Source organism: Manis pentadactyla, chromosome 13 (assembly GCF_030020395.1).
Source record: "Manis pentadactyla isolate mManPen7 chromosome 13, mManPen7.hap1, whole genome shotgun sequence".
NCBI classification, from domain to species: Eukaryota; Metazoa; Chordata; class Mammalia; order Pholidota; family Manidae; genus Manis; species Manis pentadactyla.
This window is the reverse complement of record NC_080031.1, coordinates 5,282,437-5,303,904: the sequence shown is the minus strand read 5'-3', so window position 1 is coordinate 5,303,904 and position 21,468 is coordinate 5,282,437. Positions and strand designations below refer to the sequence as shown.

Sequence of the window (21,468 nt, the reverse complement as noted above, 5' to 3'; positions counted from 1 at the left end):
AACAGAAGGAACAAAACAGCAGTAGACTCATAGACACCAAGAGGGGCCTAGTGGTTACCAAAGAGGAGGGGAGAGAGTGGGGAGGAGAGGGGAAGGGGGATAAAAGGGCACAATAATTCACAATCACAATGTAAGTTGATCATGAAGACTGTCAAACCACTGTGATGTATATTTGAAACCAACATGATTGTATATTAATACTTTAATTAAAAAGAGTGGCCTGGTGATCAGCAGAAAACTGCATCAGGGGTTGTGGTCAAGGTATTTGCTAATAGATTTAAGGCTGGGAGTTTTCATGGGGATTGGGTTAAATTGCGTGGCCGAAACAATGGCTTGGTAACAAAATGAGATTAAGGCTAAAGGCACATGTCAAGGGCTGTACGTATCTAGCCTTTTATCATCATCCAGGGACTTTATTTGGTAAGCAGGTCTAGTTAAGTTGCCTAAGAGAATCTCTCGTGGAACTGCTACTGTATTCATCTCAAGAGTGGTTACAATTATGCCAAATCATGTTCTGGTAGAAATAAAAACTACCGTAACTAGGAAATGTTAAGCCCTACAACACTGGTTATCACTTTACATAAGATCAGGTACGCTGAGAACTTGTGGGACAAGAACAGCTAGGTAGTAGGGCAAAATAGCTCTGAGAGTACAGAAAGTAATACAGAGTGGAACTGTGAAGAGACAAAGTAGGGAGGTCTACACAGTGGTCAGGAGAAAAGTCAGGGTACAGACTACATACAGTATGGATCATTACCTGGGACCAATTTGTGGTTCCACCACTTACTACTCATGGGATCCTAGCCAAATCCTTTGAGGTTTCTCCTGCTTAGTTCCTGACTTATTAAATGGGCCTGTCGTCTATGCCACGCCATGTGCCTCAGAGGAAAGCTAACGGCTAAATGAGAGTCAAAGCAAGTGTGTTGAAAATATCAAGTACTATACAAATACGGAATACTAAAAAAAGTAGTCATACTGAGCTGTCCTTAGAAATCAGGGCAGAAATACTTAGGTATGTTGAGATGAGTGTGAAGGGAGAAACTTGCTAAGGAAAATCCTTAAGTGTATTCTAGAACACAGGATTAAGTACACTATGGGGGCAGTTTCACATTCAATGTGGTTTTGAAAGCCTCATAAAAAGGCTTTGCTTTACTGACATTTATGTTGAAGAATTCATAGAGCAGTTCCCATAGGAATCACATCTTTGGACCATAGTCTGTTATACATGTAGAACTGGCTTGAACTTGAGCAACTACAATCTCCCCTCTCCTCATGATGCCTACCGCTAAATAGGTGTCTATTCTACATACTGAGAAAAATGCAGGACCACATGCACCCTTAGATGCACCTTTCCATCTTAGCTTTTGTTACTTGGAATTGAAATTGCCTGGTGCTGTGAAGATTATACAAACTGAGGGCAGGAGTTGTGCTGTCAGAATTCTCCAGTGGCTTTCCATCTACCATCCTTAAGATTGTCCAATCCTTAATACGGCAGCATAAGCACTTCCCATCTGGCCCCCACTGTCTTACCTCACTGTTCTCGTCTGTACCTGGTGACTCAGCCATACTTCATTATTTCAAACCCCCAATGTGCCAGACTTAATTCTGATTTAACAGCTTTCGTTCCACTGGCCCAGTGTACCTTGTTCCATGCTTCTTGGCTCTTACTTACTTACTTTTGATGTTACTTCCTGACAGCCACCCTTGAACCCCCTTCTGAAGTTTGGGTTAGACCCTTTCAAGCATACCTTCTACTTCCCTCATTATAGCACTTCTCACACTACTGTAACTCCATGCTTAATTACCTGTCTCACCAGACCAAACTTTGTGAAGCAGACGAAAAGTCTTGCTCATGTTTCTACCATTTAACAGTGCCTGGATTTGGGGTGTAGCCTATCTGATGTACATTGAAGTTGTCAGTGGCAAACACTTGGCACAAATTCAGTGAAAGAAGACCTGAACAGTTCTATACTAGGAGACAAGGCATTTGGGGTTTAGGAGGGCAAAAATAAGTGGCCCAGCAGGAGCTTCAAGGAGCCTACTGCTATTTTAACCTAAGAAAATTTTGTACACGCACTATTAGCCACCATAAATCAGAGGTGTGCTGTGTGGCAGGCAAAGAGCAGGAAGTAGCAGTGAAGTTAGTAAATACCTATTTTGAGGACTTTCTGGGGTGACCATGTCATCAAAAAAAAAAAAAAAGATCAGATTCATATCCTGAATCAACTTGGCCTCTGTAGGTTCTTACTAGCGCTACTGACTCAAACCTTTAAATTTGCTTTTGTCTTATTTTAATACTCACCATGCTTCATATATACTTTGCGAGAGAAACTCATAAAGGTCGTTGTTGTAGTAGTATCTCTTCAGTCTTTTGCTATACATATTTTAAGTCATTTTGAAAAGAGGTAGTTTCAGTTTTGACCTGTGTTCATTGCAGAAGCAGTAAGTTAGGCATTACTCATTTCTGAAGAGCAGCAGTCTCCATGGAGACTTTCTTGCTTATTGCTTAGAAAAGTTGTGCCTGTCCTAAGCTGAAGCAGCAGCGTTCTAAGTGCAGTGGGTAGATTTGGGACTGACTAGATAAATGTTTAATACTATTAAATACTATATTGTGGACCATGTTTTTCCAATATGAAATAATCTTGTGGTTATCACCAGCTGGTAATGCACATTTTATAGTGTCTGCAAGAGTACAATGGATTTAGAAATGTACCAGTGAGCCATTCAAAGATGGTAAGATCCCCAAAAGCCAATGAGTAAGTCTCTCCTGCACAAAGACAGAGAGCAGTCATATCTATTTACTTCAGGGCATAATATTTAGACCCATGGATATGTTACAACCCTGTTTAAATATCCACAGGGAATCTTATTTTTGCAAAGATAGTTCCAAAAATCATAAAACTGGATATATCAGTAATATAAAACACATCAAAATTAGATTAAGAATGTAGAGCATGGCTCTTGTTCACTCTATTCTGGTGTAAAGATGTTACAAAGATACATACTTAGAACACCACCAAGTACCCGAATATTTACTGATACAGGTGTTGTCAAAAAGCTAATTTTAGCAAAGAGAAACCATGCATATTTTATTGTTTATACTATTGATGTGATTTAACTGCAACTCTGGCTTATGGTATTCCCATTTCTCCTACTGTAGTTAAGTTCTAATTTTCTCAAGGCCTTTTTCCTGACTCTTCTGAAAATAAAATTATCATACATTTCAAACTTTCAAATTAAAATATTATCCTGATAAAGGTGCCAGGTTGATATATTCACATATATCCTTTCTAATTTCAGGCTAGGCAAAGACAAGCATTTAGAGCTGTATTAATGTATTAAAGTAAAAGACAATCCAACTTAGTATCAAGAGAAATTGTGCCCTTCCACGAGGTGTGTGATAGAGAAAATACTGGTTTTGATACGTTATCTTATTTTATTCAAGTAAGTCTGATCACACATGGTCCAAGAACACTCAAAAACAAACCAAATATAAACATGTTAAAGGTTGGTCTTCAAACATCATAGCCAATGATGCCACGCTTGCCTATAATCTCACCAACATAAAACCACATCCACACCTCAGTGGCCACCAAACCATTCAGCAGAGCTTCCTGAAAAAAGAAGCACAAATTTTAATGCACATTTTTTTCCTTACATATTTAAAACTATTCTCTTTCGGGATTAAGTGACAGAGAATATAAGGACGCTATTCAAATAAGGGGGCAGTTTTACTCAAAGTCAAGAATTACTGATAACTTTGTTCAACTGCTGAGAACCCTTGAACTTACAATTATGTGGGGTAAGTAGTCCAGAGCTTATAAATACTTTCAAAGCATTCTTTAAAGACCTGAACTGACTTAACCCTTTCATTATTAGTTTATGAGATACTTTATGAGCCCTAAAACGACCCACATCCTGGAAATAGCTGACACATTTAGACAGGGAATTCTTATAAAGGATGGCTTTAAGCAGGCGGGTCTCTGAAAAGACCTTTCTGGTGGGCTAAAGAAAACCTGCAGAAAGATAAAGGACTCTGCCTTCCCCTTTAGACATCATTTTATTCATTTCTTATCTGGCTTAACTCCTTCCAAGTTTCCAGTAACTACCTCTTTCACAGATCAATGTTTCATTGCCCTGAGGAGAAAAAGTGCAACCACAGGTGCAGAGAGCAGCGTTTCATCCAAGTGCAAATGTGAGGCTTGAGACTGCATTGAAAAAAATACCTTTCCAACACCAAAATCAGGCCTTTTCCTTTTAGTACCTTAAGGTTAATTTTGCCCTTCAAATCAGACCAGAAATATTGGAAGTCTCCTGAAAAATAACCATATTTTCCAGGATGTAGGTTCTAAAGCCAGAAATAATTTATTTTTTAGGGTTTTTGTACCTGTGTTTAGATCAAGCAAGAAAATATAAAATCCAAAGTCAATTTCTTAGTCTTTAGATTTTTATCTTACTGCAATTCAATAACCCTTCATATTATATTATATGCTTGCTGGGTTTTGGTATCTTTATCCTTTATACAAGTGTTAGCCGCCCAACTGTGACATAGTCCAAGAGATCTTTTGGCCAAAATGGGGATAGTTCCAAGACTACAGAAGGAAAAAAGTACAGAATCAGCAAAGTGAGCCATCCTATTTTAGTACACTAACCAAACTAAGAAAGGGGAAAAAAATATCTGCCCAGAAAAATGTTCATGTCTTTGTTATAAGACTAACAGGAAACTAAAACATAAAATAGCTGAATTACTTTAACTCCAATGACAAAATTATAAAGATAAATATCTTTTTCAACAGACAGGAGATTCTCTCTCATTATGCTGGTTTCAGCCTCACTGGAAAGTACATATATTAATCAAAACAATCAGAAGAATCCCAAGGGAAGACATTTTCTGTTATGCACATACGTTTTAGTTTAGCCCATAGTTACCTTAACTGTGAGCTGTTTGAAGCTACCAGTCTGAGCACTCCTGACTATTTTTTTCAAGCTCTGAATAGCTGTAGGGATCTCAGTAGGGGTTGGAGGAACCAGCTCAACCTTGGCATAGTACCAAAATGTGGCCAATCGAGGCTTCGAGTAAGTCACAGCAGCTGGAAAACAAAACAAAACAAAACAAAACAACCTAGGATGAACTCACTAGAGACTGAAAGAAGCAGATGTGTGGGCCGGACACAAATATTTATTCATGCATCACTTTCATTCACTGCTTGTACCAAATGTGCACCCGGTGTGAAAAGTCAAAGCTGCTCCGTGGTAACAAGAGGGTTTTAAAGATGCAGAACACCTGTGTCACAGGGACATTCAATCGGGTAGGAAGCTGTAAGCACATTCAATTATGTTAGGACTTCACTAGTGGCTAGCTAGTCCTGTTACTTCATTTATGAGTGGCAAATATAGTTAAACTGTAAGGTCAGCAGATGTTGAATCCAAAAGCAAGAAAAGAGTAACAATGTAAACATATTTTCTTGGTAAAAAGACTAGAAAATTTGGAGGGAAGAGGTGCAGAAGGGGAGGGAAGGAGCTATACAGAAAGGCATCCCTCAGACTAAGATGGAAACTTGTCACAAATTGGCTGCAAATACACATGGAATTATATACCAATTAGTACCCATTTTTGGTATCTTCATCAATACATGCTGGATTAAATCTTTTAACAAGAGCACAGCTGCTGCTCCTTCAAAACACCAAATAAAAATAAAATCTACATGTATTGTTGTATCAGCCAAAACTCACATCAATCACTAAGCTGAAATTCCTCAAGGTATTTACTGTTTCAGGGAAAAACAAAATCTTAACATTCAGGGTAGATGTGAGACTTTGGTAGTGATTTTGGCAAGATAAATGCATTAAAAAAAACAATCCAATACAAATGTAAAAAGAAAATAGCACAAATGCATGAACATCCATAAGGTGTCTGCTGTTCAAAAATGGATTCTCTAAGTCTCTTGGCACTTTTCCTATTATTCATGGCCTGCATTTAGGTATTTCACTACTCTTAGAATTACTTATCTCCATCATACTCTGTGCTTAGGGCCATGGATAAATCTTTAAGCAGACACAAAGCTGTAAGAGACAGCTCTTAACAGAACTGCCAATGCCTGCAAAGTGGGGCCATCAAGAACTACAGTACTAAGGGGTATGTGGGGGGGACTTGGTGAAGGGGGGAGCCTAGTAAACATAATGTCTTTCATGTGATTGTAGATTAATGATACCAAAATACAAAAAAAAAAAAAAAAAAGAACTACAGTCCTGTGTAACTGTCTTTAATAAATTACCTTCAACACACAGATATTCCACCTTTAAAAAAAAAAACCACTGCACTGTACAATTACTGTACTTTAGTTGGTAAATTTCTCAGGGAGTATAGATTAAAAGGTCTGAAAGGGATGTACAAATGAGAAAGTAAATGAATGTTGGATGAAGGGAGCCTCTGCAGGAGAGGGAAGTTACAGATAGGCTACAAAGAAGCAAGACTGAATCCTGTGGAACCAAATTAGAGTTGGATACATTCTTATGAACTTTATTTAGTTTAATGTATACATAAATGGACAGACATGGAAACAACTACATATATGCACTCTAGATGTGGGTTAGTGTACACACACACACCCTTGTCCACTCAGAGTGCCTAGAAGCAACGATATTCTAGTAGTCCAGTAACAGGAACATACCAGTGCCTAGATCTTAGTTTCAAAAAACCACTGTCTAATAGAAGGAACTAGGACTCCTTGGAGAAATGGCTGATTCTAAGGTTGGGGCAGGGAAAATACAAGATGAGTCTGAAGCACCTTGTAGTACCAGAAAAGCATGGGTGTATGTCAAAGCAACAGACGTAGCCATGTGAAAGAGTTCTGTGTCCAAGGCTGCAGCAATATAAACAGCACACTACTGGAAAAGGGAAGCATGAAATAAATGTACATGAATCCATACAATAAATTAAATAAAAAATGGGAAAGAGATGCATCTTTCTCAAAGAAGAATTCCATTTAAATATACGTAGATACTCCCTCCTACAGGAGATGGAATCCCTGCTGTTGGTGATTCTTGCTCCCATCCCCTCTCCTGGCCTACACTTAGTTACTTGCTTCTGAAGAATAGGGTATGGAGGAAAACGTTATATATGTAGGTGGAGAAAACTAGTAACACTACCTAATCCAAGTGTTGAAAGCTAGTTCACCACTGAGGTTATATGGTTACCAAGTGCCTCCTGATATATGATTGGGTACTTCCCTTTGTGGTATCCTTTATCAAAATCCATAGCTACAGGCTAACCATGAGAACACCAGTCAAATTCACACTGGGGAACATCTTTATAGGATACCTAGACAAATACCTACATAGATACCTTAAGACTGTCAAAATCATGAAAGTTAAGGAAAGATTGGGAAACTCACACCAGCAGAAACTAGAGAGATTGACAACTCAATGCAGTGTGGTACCCTGGAGTGGCTCCTGGAACAGAAAGATTAATGAAAAACTGGTGAAACCCAAATCAAGTCCCACTTTAATAAGTAAGAAAACAAACCAGACTTTATGACCTTTCTGGGCAAGTCTGATGATAAAATTACTTCTGCAAACTTCTTGGTCCCCCAGGTGAATTAACATGTATAGTCAGTAGTACTTATTAGGTATTTAACTCACATTTAATACACTGAATTATGCTAGAAAGTGAAATATATTTCCACTTTAATATTATGACCCTAGTTGAATTCTCCTTTTTGAGTACTTCTGGAAGAATAACAACCATTATCGTTCAATTATTCACAAAAGTAGTGGAAGTAGCTTATTTATTTCATAATGAAAAAAAATTATTTTCATATTACTTTTCTTTTTGGATTTTACTATTAAAGTGAGTTTTCAATTCCCCAACACGCACCACCTAAAGATTGAAAGCCATGATAGGAAAAAAAAGTCCACTTGAAATTTAAATAATTTTGCCTCAAATCACCCACAAATTCCAAAGAAATGAAGCTGCAACAATTCCTTCTCTTTTTACTTATGTAAAACTGTGAAGCATTATCCTAACAGTTACCTTGTTTATCTTAGTAAAGTTGCAAATGTTAAGTTTTTTGCAAAAATATGTAAACTAGCAGACTGGGGTTCTATAGGAACAAGTATTTTGGTTTCTGGCACTGCAAGGCCTTCAGTAACTCACTGGCTACTGCTGGAGGCAAGAGAGGATAAAATGAACAAGTAAATACGAATTACAGTAAAATAGGTTCAAAAATATTACACGTATTAAAAAGTTCTTTCTATTCACATTTCATTATCAAATTTGAGCAAAAGCTACTTAGAGATAGATCTACCCTTCAGCCGCTTACTAGAACATAGCACATCTAAGCAAATACGCTTCCGTCAATTTTTGGGAATAAAATGAATAACCTGTCACCCAGCAGACAACTGAAATATTTTCTGACAGAACAGCCTACTACTCAGTGCTGTGACTATTCGAGGTTGTTCTGAAATACGGTTATCTAACCGTAAGGCTTTAGCTTTTTCAAACGGAAAACCCCCATGAATTCCAAACTCTAAAAGGAATACATCCCTTTCTATGCTTACCGGGGCAGGGATACTCGTTCATAAAGTCCGATTCCACCTAAAATTTCTCTCAGATTAAAAAGCAAAGTATCCCAGAATCTGGCCAGGAAAGAAAACAAAGTCAACACCCCAAAGCTCACCCATCCTTAAAAATTCCTGTTGACTTCTAACACACCACTGAGAACCAGACAACCTGATGAGGCCGAATTTGCGCGCCCGTCCACGTCTCTGGCCGCTCCCTTTCCCTGACTCTACCAACAGGCCCTACGCTCCACATTCCTACTCCTAGAGATCTACGGGGGCGTCAGGGTGGCAGCTGCCGGGCGACTCCAGACGTCCCGCGCACGCCTGCCTTCACGGTGGTGGTTAGAACTCAGTTTCCGGGCCGTACAGAGAACCCGAGCTGCAGGCCAGGGGGGCGGAAAGCCGGAGGCGCCGCAAACCTGCCTCTGGCCCCCCACCTTCAGGCCGTCCCCGCCACGGCTAAGCCGGCCCCTCGGGTTACCACAGCCCGCGCCTTCCTCCCAGGCCCGCGGTCCGCCCGCCTGCCCGCGGCGGCAGTCCGACCCCGCGCTCACCGTTCACCAGCGCCGGGGTCTTCTCCGCGAGGTTACGGACGAACCGGGCCATCGTTCCAGGAGCGAGAGTCCGTCGCCCTGAACGGCCGGCTGAAAGTCACCCCCCGGAAGGACCCGCCGCAGGACTCCGTTCCGCTTCCAAGGTTGGGCTTCCTCTTTCCGCGCCGGTCCAAGATATTTAGATGTCCTACTATCTTTTCGGAATCTAGTTGGCCAGGTCATTTTCTTCAGTCACAGAGGACGAAGTGGATATGAAAAAATGAGATCAGAGAAAACGTGGAGAACAATGGGATTCCGCAATGAAACAGGCACTTCTTGGGGCAGCCGCGCAGGGAAGTCCGGAAGGCCGGCGAGTGGAGGGAAGGCGCATGCGTCCGGGCTTCGCGTATTCAACTACAGTCTTCTGCGAAACGTACTTTGGCCGCTTTTGTGAGAGAATCGGGGTAGTTAGGGCTGGACGGTGTCACTGAGATTTTTCTAGACCAATATGATTGTCTTATGAAGGCAGAGAGGGTCCCAGACCAAACATGTGAAGTTAGGGGCAGAGCAGGCGCCACACCAGCTGTCACCTGACTCGTGCCGCTCTTTTGCAATCTCGGTCTCCGTGCATCCTGTAGCAGGATTGGAATCCCATTTCCCGTAATTCCCTAACCAGCCACAAGGAACTATGCAGATATGAGGAACAAAATCAATTCACTGAGGGCCTCCAGTAAGCCAGAAATTTTGGAATTTAAAGAAAGCTTGTGTATTAGGTAGTGTCCCTTTTAAGATAGATTGAAAAATGGCCAAATAGTGAGTGGCAGACTTTGGGATCTGAAGAGGTTGAGATGTAAACACAGAGACGGGGCATTTGTATCGGATCTGGCGTGGGGCTGATCTGGAAGACTTCCCAAAGGAGAGGAGATCCTTTAGTTGATGTGTAACTAAACAGCTATACAATACTGCCAGCTGACTTTATAGTTTAATATGACTGGAAGGAAAGATGTATGTAGGGTAGTGGCAACTGATAAACTAAAATGATAAATATTGTACCCCGGGGAACCCTGAGCAGAAGTAAAACTTACTGATGGAATGTTAAAAGTGAAAAAAAAAAAAAAAGTGATATTAAGGAGTCAAGACCTCCAGTGAAGGAGTGGAGTGATTCAGCTGCTCAATATTCCAGAGAAGTCAAATTAAGGATGGCAAAGTTAATTTAGCAACGTGGAAACATTAGCTAGAGTAGTTAAAAAAAAATTAAAGCCAGAGCCAATGAGTGAAGAAATACGGCCATAAAAGAATACAAACCAGGAAACCAAATTAAGCATGTAGAACTCAAGGAGAGGCTGCAGATGGAGAAGGGGGATTGTTGACAAGATTACCGAGGAAGCATGGAAGGAGGTCGGAGGGATTAGCCTTGAAATGGAGGGGCTTTCTTCCGCAGATGAGAGAAGTGTCAAAGTGGAAATCTTTCCATGAAGTAGAAGGCAAGGTCTTCAGTGACGGCTAAGCGGGAGGGTGGGAGAGAATTTGAGCAAAGAGGTTAAAAGTTTGGAATAGCTGTTGAGGGACACAGAGAAGGTTGTAGGGCAATGTCAGAGACAAGTTTGTGGTTGTGCCACCCTAAACATTGTGTCATTTTCCTCCAGCAGCTTGGATACTGTAGCAGAGGGGAATGGTTGGGTTAATCTAGGCAGAGGTACCTCTACGTATATTTTCACATGACAGAGGTATAGAAACAAGAGGCAAGAAAGGCGAAGACAAAAATGAACTGGTTAGGAAAAAAGCCTGGAGACTCATCTGAGAACTCCAGGGTCCAGACACCTGGTAAGGCAGGTCACACACACAGGATCACTACCTTAAAAAGGGGTGAAAATCAGAGTCCTCAAGACTTGGAGAGGGATTTCTGAAGCTGTCACTAGCTTTTAATACTGTAATAAGGGAAGTGATAACAAGGGTTAGTCAGGTGTTCATTTATTAAATACAAGCTTTGAACAAACACCACCAGGCAAGTTTGACAAGGAGTAACCTTCCTGGAATGTTTTAAAATAGTTATGTTGATCAAGTTTTATTTCAATCAAACTTTTTGTTGTGTTCTTTTTGTTTCTAGGTTTTCCTGTTTAGCAATTAGAGCATGTGCATTATTTCCTCACATGACATCAACAGTGCAGCATCAGCCTCTGGCTTGTAAAGGCACCCAGTAGACTTATGCTCAGGGCAATGGCTGCTTAGCAACCAGCATCCGATAAAGTGATGAAGCTTTTGTAGAGTGTGACACCAAATAGCAACTGGCACCTTCAACTGTACCATGAAACTAAAGTTTCTTTCAGTTTTCACATATCACTAAAAACTACATTTAAAAACAAACCAACCAATCCAGATTGCTTGATAAAACCTACTTACATAATCTTTGAAGATTAGTATTACCCTCTTAGTAAGCAATGCTAGAGCTGACTCAAGAGACTTCATTTTCCTATCATACTCCAGCAAAGCCAACACATAAAACTAGGTATATCAGAAAGTCTGCTCTAAAGGATTAAGAGCTGCTTCTGAGTTCCAGATGACAAAACACTTCTTTAAGCTTCCAAGTACATATATGCACTGCATTGTACCAATATAATGTTTTCGTCTCATTTATGGGATGTTCTTACATTGCTTCAAGGAAAGAAAAAAGGCACAGAAGACACTAGGTTTTTTTACCCATTGTGGCCTTAAGCTATAAACTTGCCTTTGTGATGAGTTTAAAGATATTCAGCAGCATTAATGGTGCCATAGCCATTCATAAAAAGTTTCAGGAAAAGAGCTTTAACAAAAAAAAGCTTGCCAGAAAAGGCTTACAATTTGAAGACTAAATACAGAAGTAGAATAGATACAAGAGGCAGCATAAAGGTTGTTAACTAGAAAGCTGCTGGGAGCAGCTGCCTTCTGAGGTTTTGTGCCCATATTCCCTCCAATTTTCTCCTATGAATCTCTGGTCTTTTCCCTACTTCTTTTAAAAATTAAAACATCCTATTAGGCTGGATTTGGAAGATAAATGCAAGTAGGTAGAAGCTTATTTTATGCACAGTTCATTCTCAGAGGAGGGGGATATTAAATACGAAATGAAGTTCATTTTAAGAATATAAACAATTGCTTCCAAAGGCCTTTAAAGGCCTGGGGAGCATGCTGAATTGGTCTCTTACATTCTGGCATTTGCAAGAGTCATTGACTTCTTTTACCATTTATAAGCACAGCAACAGGCAACATCCACTTATATCTAGTGTGGGATGCCCGCTGATTTGAGGTTTTCCAGGTACCATCAAAACACACCAAGGACTGCTTATAGCAACTTGTGTTGTAATATCAAAAAACTACCATCTTATTTGAAAGAGGCCATGATTAAAAATAATGTACTTTAAACTAAGCAACGACCTGTGTTTATAGATCATACTATTCTTCTTGTCAATTCTATTTTCAGGGTTAGCAGGATAGTGACACCCCATAGGGGAATGTGCCTCACTTAGCATGTTAAGCTGCACAACGAGTAGAGAGCTCAAACTCAACTTGTAGAAGTGGGCCCATCCACCTACTAACGACATAGGGCTAAGTGGATACTTACTGAGGACAAGGTTGTGTTCAAATCCCTACTTTGTTAACTGACGACCTAAGGCTGAGTCAGAAGCAACTCTTGGAACTTAGATCACAATCCCAAACAAACACTAACTATATACATGTTATAGTCTTAGAATTTTGTCTAGAGTAAGTGTAAATATGATCATACACTGCATACATTTTACCATGGAAAAGACAACATAAAGCGGTACTGAGTTTACACTAGACCAATATAAAAACACATGGTGTGTGTGTGTGTGTGTGTGTGTGTGTGTGTACATACACTGTTTAGTGTCTTAAAATGACATTTTCCATGGTTACAATATTTGTCGCCTAACTTTTCTACTCAAGCCTCATCCTTACAGCCAACAGATTTCCTTCTGTAAGATAAAAAGATCCCCAAAGCTTCCTTTATTCTTTCACCTCCAGATTTTTTGAATGAAGTGTCAAAGCTCAAAGGTTGTTCTACCAATCCTCCTAAAAATATTTAGGGCTAACTGTTCTGTAGTTATGACAACCCTGTGGGAGAGTGTCCTCCATGGCGTCACTGAGTTATGAGATAACACAAAATTAAGAGCTGCCAACAGAAGTTGCAGTAGATTCCCTTGTTTTCATCTCATCTATCATCATATTCAAAAGTCTACTCAAACGTCAATCTATCTGCTTTTATGTGAAAGATTATTTTTTAACATTGCAGAGCTGTAACAAGGAAAAGGGCTGAAGGCCGGATCCTGAAGACTAGTAAATGCCTTGCTGACACAGGACTTTCTGATGACATTAGCTGTCCCTGAAATATGTGACATCATATATTTAAAGGCAGTGCTCACCAAAGACATCTGAACAGTTCTTGGAAGAGAAACAGTAAAGTGGAAGGAAGTTTTAGTATTTTAAGTTAATTATAATTCAAGGAAGGCAAAGGAAGAAGATGGACTAGGGAGAGAGAACAAAGGGTAAAAACTAGTGATGACTTTTAAGTTTGTCGATGCTATAATCAACATAATGTCCTATCAGCCGGGAGGGCACTGTGAAGTTCTTAGGAATCTTACCACAATTAGAACAAGAGCAGATCTCCAATTTAGTAAAGAAAAAAAAGAAAAAAGGAAAAGGAACAGAACCAGAAGAAACCACCAACAATTGTTTGTCTGCACTCTGGAGTTGGTTTTTGGTTTGCTTAGTTCACAGTATTTATTCAAGTTGCTCCTTTTGTTGCTGTTTCCTCTCTGCGAGCCACCGCTGGATTTTTTCTTTTAGTTCTGTGTTTGGCCGGATCTGGTCCATGGTGAGGGGACTACGGTTAAAGGGATCTGTTTGGTCACTGGGACAAAGAAAGAAAGGGAAATGGGGTTATTTCCGCAAGTTCTAACATCCTAAGTCAAAAACAGCACACCTGGGCGCCTTGCTTTGAGACTGAAGCTAGGGTGCAGTGTAACTAAATCAAGTGCTGACCTGAGGTTAGAAAGAATGAGATGAGAAAGAGTGATTCAGGAGATCTTTTTTTTTTTTTCCTTTGCCAAAAATACCTTTGTCTTTCTGCTTCTTAAACTTTGTCTCAACATTGCTGTCCAGATGGTATCTGACTTGATTTCCCTAAGGCAGAGAGACCCCGTACACTTATGTCAGAGTAAAGTGGTTTGTAGTTTTAGTGAGAGACCCCTGAGCTAGTCTAAGATGTTAAGGGATAAAGCTGTGTAAAAGTTGACATTTGACTTCGCTGATTGCTAGACAAGTAAATGAAGATCATGGTTTCCTGACAGGTAAGAAGGTTTATAACATAGTTTAAGGACTGATGTATCTTTTGTTTGTATTCTGAGGCCACCATGAAATATAAATTTTTTCAGGCACTTTGCCCACTTAGCAAAGCATCATGCATATAGCAAATGCTTAATACCAAATACTATGAAGCAGAAAATCCTTTTCTTCATTATTTAAAAGAGTATTCCTTTAAACTTGGGTCATCTTATAGAGCTTAGTTTTAAATAGGCAGAGTCTCTCAGGACCCATTTCTGTCTAATGCTACACTCTGAGCGGCAGGCTGGGGAACACTCACGGCCCCACGGCTGAATACAACAGCTGCGGCAGAATGTGGACTAACCCATATGACGAATATAGTGTAAAACCTGAATTTAAAAAAAACCACTTTTATGTTTTTACAGTAAAATAAAATTAAGATAATTTCAAGTCAACTTAGACTCCAGGTTGACATATTTTATAACATGTTGGTAGAAATTGTTTCCTTAAGGAAGGAAGAGGTTAGGTTACAGCCAGCATTTCCCAACAGGTTATCTTGTTTTACATGTTTAAATCCTTAACAATCAAGTGATGTATCTCTGCCAAAAAGCCACCCCAATTCATTAATCAATAATATGGGGCACCTACTGGGTGAACAGCACTGTATTAGTGACCTGGAAGAAAAAGACGACAGGAAACAAATAGAATGTGTGGTCCTGAGGCTGCGCCCTGGGCTGGCTCACCTGAGCAGATGTCTGGCAATGGTGGATCTATCCACAGTGACTCTGGAAGACGGCAGCACCACAGGGTCAGACATCAGTGTGCTCATGATGGGATCCAGGAACTCGTCACAGGCGTCTGCATAGGTCTCCTCTTCCTGTTGCTGGAGGTCTGCGAGAGACTGAGCGCACAGACACCTGAGAGTTAAGGTGAACTATTCAAAATGTTCAGTGACTACCCCTTCATCTTAAAGGGTCATTAATAATCCTTACAGTGACAAAGACATTTCTCAGCTTTATTTTTGAAACAAGCTAAGATGGATATTATAGGAGCAAATTTAGCATTCAGCTGAAACTTAAATTTGGCTCAGCTGCTAGCAGTCATAGTTGGAAATGGTTTAAGTGTTAACAGAAAAAGAAACACATCACATACAACATCCTTCTGTCAACAGTCCTGCTGTAAATGTCATATTTCAAAAGGGGATGGGGGTGGGAGGATTATTATTTGCATAATTAGAGTCACTCATGCAGTCTGTCCATGAAAAGCAGTTTCCGGGTTTATTTAGGTGCAAACAGGTATAGAAATTTAAAAATGGCTCCAACATTTGATTCCTTCATGACTCTAGTTCCTCACGGACCCACCTGGCTAAGCTCTAGGCAAAGATGAAGCCCAACTCAATAAATAAGTAACTTGATAAAGGTTAAGACTGGTATCAGTAAGGAAGGTCTTCTCCTAGATTCTGTGCCATGGTTTTCCTTCTTCATAACTGCCAACAGAGCTCTCTCATGCTCCAACCAAAGGCATTAGCTGAATGCAATAAAGTATTTTAATTTTTGAAATGTATGGCTATTCCCATATAAGCCAACTGCAACTACAAACAGAACAGAGAAAATCAATGACTAAAAAGACTAATCTTGAATTCTATTCTAAAAAGTTCTTCTGCATTAACAATATAGATTTTCCATCTATTAGTAACACTGTAGAAAAGTTTTCATAAAAAATAACATATAAAAATCTGTACACTCTTTTCTTCTAGCAGAAGCTTCTTACATCAATTTTCTATTCTCACCCTCATGGTGAAAACAGTATTAAGAAGATGGTAGTCCTAGTTATTGACTGAACAGGAAGAACCATCTGTTGTTATTTTCTCAAGGCAATGCTCTTTTTCCCCCTGAAATATGGTAAAAAGTAGAAGAGCTGAGTCAACAATGTAACTGAACATATTAATAAATTATCCTCCTCCTCACCTTGATTCTCTCTGCTAGGTTGCTGAAAGCCACAATCATATTCCCAGGCTTATTAATTTTCTTCAGGACTCGGACTGTCTGGGCAAAGAGAGTTGGGGAATAGGAACGTCCATCCTTGGGCACAGTGGCACAGAAGTTTTCCTCATCCCTGGAAGATCACCATCAGAAAGAAAGTGAGCGTCAGAGAATAGGTCTAGGAAGGAGAGAATGGATGGGCTAAGGAACAAGATCCCCCAATACTTATATGCCATGAATGCTCTTTTGATACAGAAAGATTTCTTCTAATTTTTAGGACAGAAGTCTAGCAAGTATCCTGTGGCCTTAAAAGAATAATGCTTTTCAAAACAATCCTACAATTGGCAAAGCTTACCTCTGCACAAATCAAGCAGAACATTGGGAAGTCTGAACAATGTACCACAGGTCATACAAGATTTCATTATTTAAAACTATAGGAGATTCCTTCGTCAACCAACTAGAAATGAACCACTTATTTTCTATTTCCACATGGTTACCAACCAGTCATTCCATGATCAAAACCCCAAATCAAAGTATTAGCATCCCCTCTGGCTTGCTCAGTTTAAATTTCAGGTACCCAAGATTTAAGTAGATGGTGCAGATATCTGATACAAGCTGCTGGGGTTTAAAGTCAAATTCGCTGAAGTCCTTGACTTTCAAGGCCCCCATCTTGGGGCCAACCAGGTGCTGCAGGAAGTAGTTCAGCATGGAGATGATGCGCTCAGCCAGGAAGGGGTGCACGAAGAGTGACTTAATCTCTGGAAGAGAAGCCAAAGTCTGTGACAACTTGGTCCATTAGTAATCTTTCCCTTATTATATCTTAAGAGTTTTACTCAAGAGACCCCTGGGGCCTACCATTTAAAAAATTACACAGTACATTTCATTGCAGCAATATGAGAAAATACAGTCAAGGAAAAGCAGACAGAATACAAAAGGTACCACCCAGAAATAAATACTGTTAACATGTTGCTAATACATTTCTAGCTTTTCGGTCCATATTTATACACATGTACATTTTTAAATTCATTTATGAAGTGTCACAATGATATACCTTAGTGTGGGGTTTTAAAAATTCTCTAGGCTTATAGTCTTTGGGTTTTATTTCTTTGATAATTTCCTCCCCTGCATTCTTCTCTTTTGACACTTCCTAGATTGAGCCTTTCTCTTCTAATTTCCATCTCCTTTTCTTTCTGTTTACTTTCATGGAAGAGTTCCTTGAATGGATCTTCTAAGTCTTCTACTGACCTCATTTTCCATATCCAAAATGATTAGCATATTGTATATCTACTGTAACTTAATATTAACTATATCACAAATATCTTACATTTTAGTGAATGTTTGCCTCTGTGCTGTCCAACATGGTAGCCATTGGCCACATGTGGCTTTTAAATTAAGATTAAATAAAAAATTCAGTGCTCAGTCACACTAGCCACATTTTAAAATTGTTCAATGGTCACATGAGGTTTGTATCTGTAGTACTGGACAGTCCAGATTTAGAGGACATTTCCATCACAGAAAGTTCTATAGGGTAAACCTTTTCCAACAGCCACATGGTTTTCCAGTATATGGCCCACTGTAAGTTATTTATTTACTTTACTTTTATTGCTGGATGTAATGGTTATTGTAAATTTTTCCTGTTATAAGCATTTCACTTGATGAAACTTTTTTTGTTTATTTTTTTTACGCTCAATTTTTAAAATTAAGGTATCATTGATATACACACTTATGAAGGTTTCACATGAAAAACATGGTGGTTACTACATTCGCCCATATTACCAAGTCCCCCCCATACCCCACTGAAGTCACTGTCCATCAGTGTAGTAAGATGCCACAGTCACTACTTGTCTTCTCGGTGCTACACTATCTTCCCCATGACCCCCCCACACTATGTGCACCAATCATAATACCCCTCAATCCCCTTCTCCCTCCCTCCCCACCCACTCTCCCCCACACCTCCCCTTTGGTAACCACTAGTTCCTTCTTGGAGTCTGTGAGTCTGCTGCTGTTTTGTTCCTTCAGTTTTGCTTTGTTGGTACACTCCACAAATGAGTGAAATCATTTGGTACTTGATGAAAATTTGATTAACTTCAGCATGGACATATCTTGTAGACTAATTACTTCCTTACAATGAATTTATAAGGAACTACGAGATCACAGTTTTAAAAAATAGATACATACATGTCAAGTTTAACAAGCAAAATAGGAAAAGGCTTCTTTAGTACTGCTGGTTCAGGTTTAGTCATTATCTACTGGTTTTGCTACGGATGAGTTTAGCTCTTATTTCCTGTCCCTTGTCCCCAAATACAGATCCCCTCAGTATATCAAATCTTTGCTTAAATAGAGTTTATGTCATTAAGATTATGTAAATATCATTCATAGCAGTCACAGAGTCCTAATGAATATATATATATATAAAGTAATAGAGATACTTTTTAATACTTTTTGTTTTCAGACTATCTATCACTACATCTTTCTAAGCCCTTCAACAAAAATGTAAAACCCCCAACAGAATCATTTCTAGCACTTCTGTATTTTTTGGACATGTTCTTTCTGGAACCTTCCATCCATCACTCCAGTCTGGGCTCTTTGCTCTGTAGGCCTGCTGAGTGATGGTTACACAAACTCTCTACCATCATCCTGAGAACTTCCTTGGTGTCTCTCGTACGGGATTCCACCTTCTTCCTTCTAGACTCACCCTCTCATTTTGATAGAATGTATCTTTCTGTAGCTTCTTAAGAAAGGATACATTGGAAGTACATCTGATACCCTCATATCTGAAAATGTCCTTACATTTTACCCTCAAACAGAACTGATAGATTGGCTGGCTATAGGATTCTAGGCTAAAAATACTTTCTATCAGGAATGTCTTCCAGCTTCAAACGTCACTGTTGTGAAATTCAAAGACATTTTGGTACTTAAACCATCGTACACGACATCTGCGCACCTTTTAGGATCTTTACTCTGATTTTATGAAGTGTCACGATGATATACCTTAGTGTGGGGTTTTAAAAATTCTCTAGGCTTATAATCTTTGGGTTTTATTTCTTTGATAATTTCCTCCCCTGCATTCTTCTCTTTTGACGCTTCCTAGATTGAGCCTTTCTCTTCTAATTTCCATCTCCTTTTCTTTCTGTTTACTTTCATGGAAGAGTTCCTTGAATGGATCTTCTAAGTCTTCTACTGACCTCATTTTCCATATCCAAGAGCTTGTTCTTGTTCTTTGAATAACCCTTTTTATTGTCTCTTTGTTCTTGTTTTATGGATGCTGTATCTTCTCTCATTCCTTTGAGATCATAAAAAGTTTTCATCTACTATCTGTGTGTCACATAAGAGGATTTCCTCAAATGTCTGGTGATCTTTGGCTGTCATTTCGTATGCAATCAATATAAAAATTACTAATGAAAGATTTTACATTCTTTTAAAAGTACTACATCCTGCAAGTGTGTATTTAAAAAAATTTTTTTAAATTAAGGTATCGATATACAATCTTATGAAGGTTCCACATGAGCAACATAGTGGTTACAACATTCACCCATATTAACAAGTTCCCCACCTCACCCCATTGCAGCCACACTCCATCAGCGTAGTAAGACTGCAGTGTGTATTTTATTCTTATTGCACATCTCAATTCAGACTAATCACATTTTAAATGCTTGATAAACACAGGGGGAAAGGGGCTACTGAATTGGGCAGTGTAGATCTAGAGGAAGTAGAGATAAATGTCCCTGTTTGATCTACCACATTTAACCACTAGTTCAAGAGTATTTTTCAGATTAACACACACACACAGATTTTTTATGGTTAATACACATACCCATATATTTATATGGCTAACTTGCCCTCAAGAAAAATCATACAAATTTATGCTTTCTGACAACTGTTTGAGGGTGACTATTTCCTCATCCAACGCCAACAGTGGGCATCATCATTCCTGAAGCTTCTCTAGTGATTCATTTCCCTCTCCGACTATGGTGGAGACTGTCACCAGTGAGAATTCTTTGTTTCAGCTGGACTGATCCCTCAAATGAAGCAGATTTTTTGGAAAGGCAGTGCTTCGTGTCCTTACCTGATGTTAGAAAGGCAAGGGTACCAATTGTTTCATTTGACATGATGTTATGGAAACGTGCCAGCTGTCCAAACATCTGTAGGCCAGCCTCCTTCTCTCGGCGGGCTTCTGGAGTCAGACTATCCCATTCACCTCTGTCCTTTTCGATCTGTTGAATCTTTATCTTGCTCAAATACTGCAGAAACCGGAGGTGGATGTATCAGAGAAGAAAAGTGCAGTCGAAGGGAAGGTGATATTTAAGAGGTCTTACTTAAAATCTAGTCCACTGAGCCGGGAAAACCAGGGACTACATATGACACACAAGTCTTTATTTCTCAGCATAGGGCTGAAGCTTAAAAAAAATTGAGGAATTAAGAGAAAAAGAAATTGTGACTCTATATAGATCTGTTTTAGCTGGGGTACACTAATGGTAATTCTCCTAGGAAATATTATATAGTCCATGAAATAGAAAGGAGGATAAATAGTATAATGCATGAAACCTGGGCAAAAACAAAAAGACTATGGTGAAAAAAGAACCAATCCTTCCTGAAGGATGGAAAAAACAAACAAACCCCCAAACCACAAACCCAAAAAGATGTCTGAAAGGAGAACCATAAATATTTAAAACCTTCTACCTCTCATCACTCTTGCTGTTGTAGCAAAAAACGTGTTAAACTTTTAGTCACATGAAAACACCATCTGTGTCATTCTTTGTGTCACACAGCTCTTGCTTAGAAGGGTCTGTTTATTATAGGAACTTGTTCTTGTTTTCTAAGAAAACCTATCAAAAATCTTAAAGTACAGGATCACAAAAAAAGCAGGAAACCTTTCTCACAAATTAAATACATGTTACTTGGGGGGCTGCTGATCCATATGAGGAGCTCTGGCTGTCCAGTGGGCTACCCTCATGATTCACCTGTTTCATCTTCCTTTGCCCTTTCTTAACACCTGCTGCAGATAAGGCTGTGAAACTCATGATTCAAATACAGCTAAAGATCTGGGGAAGTGGATAAATGAAGAGTATTGATGA

At 39.4% G+C, this 21,468-nt stretch overlaps 2 protein-coding genes across 4 annotated transcripts in view; both read right to left on the bottom strand.

Moving 5' to 3' along the window:
- Window positions 1–3,416: 3,416 nt before the first annotated feature.
- On the bottom strand, window positions 3,417–9,289 carry ATP5MG (ATP synthase membrane subunit g). The gene is made up of 3 exons (XM_036919915.1): window positions 9,117–9,289; window positions 4,930–5,090; window positions 3,417–3,614 (listed from the first exon to the last, which is right to left on the bottom strand). The coding sequence occupies exons 1-3, from the start codon at window positions 9,166–9,168 to the stop codon at window positions 3,516–3,518; spliced, it is 312 nt and encodes a 103-aa protein (XP_036775810.1). The 5' UTR covers window positions 9,169–9,289; the 3' UTR covers window positions 3,417–3,515.
- Window positions 9,290–11,049: 1,760 nt separating this feature from the next.
- The window catches only part of UBE4A (ubiquitination factor E4A), a 30,885-nt gene continuing 20,466 nt past the window's right edge, over window positions 11,050–21,468 (bottom strand). For 2 of the 3 annotated variants that reach the window (XM_057491122.1, XM_036919892.2), the window contains exons 16-20: window positions 20,460–20,634; window positions 16,971–17,151; window positions 16,379–16,526; window positions 15,155–15,312; window positions 11,050–13,998 (exon numbers count right to left, since the gene is read on the bottom strand). In XM_057491122.1, the coding sequence (XP_057347105.1) occupies window positions 13,869–13,998; window positions 15,155–15,312; window positions 16,379–16,526; window positions 16,971–17,151; window positions 20,460–20,634 (792 nt within the window). In that variant the 3' untranslated portion in view covers window positions 11,050–13,868. Of the gene's footprint in view, window positions 13,999–15,154; window positions 15,313–15,772; window positions 15,939–16,378; window positions 16,527–16,970; window positions 17,152–20,459; window positions 20,635–21,468 lie in introns of those variants that run through there. The other variant, XR_008993507.1, reaches the window with a different exon arrangement.

What these genes read in the sequence shown, in the direction of transcription:
- ATP5MG (XM_036919915.1), bottom strand. Translation starts at nt 9,168, where the DNA reads ATGGCCCGGTTCGTCCGTAACCTCGCGGAGAAGACCCCGGCGCTGGTG. An exon ending in GACCCCGGCGCTGGTGAACG is followed by an intron (nt 5,091 to 9,116) that starts GTGAGCGCGGGG and finishes TTTGTTTTCCAG; the next exon opens with CTGCTGTGACTTACTCGAAG. An exon ending in TCAAACAGCTCACAGTTAAG is followed by an intron (nt 3,615 to 4,929) that starts GTAACTATGGGC and finishes TTCTTTTTTCAG; the next exon opens with GAAGCTCTGCTGAATGGTTT.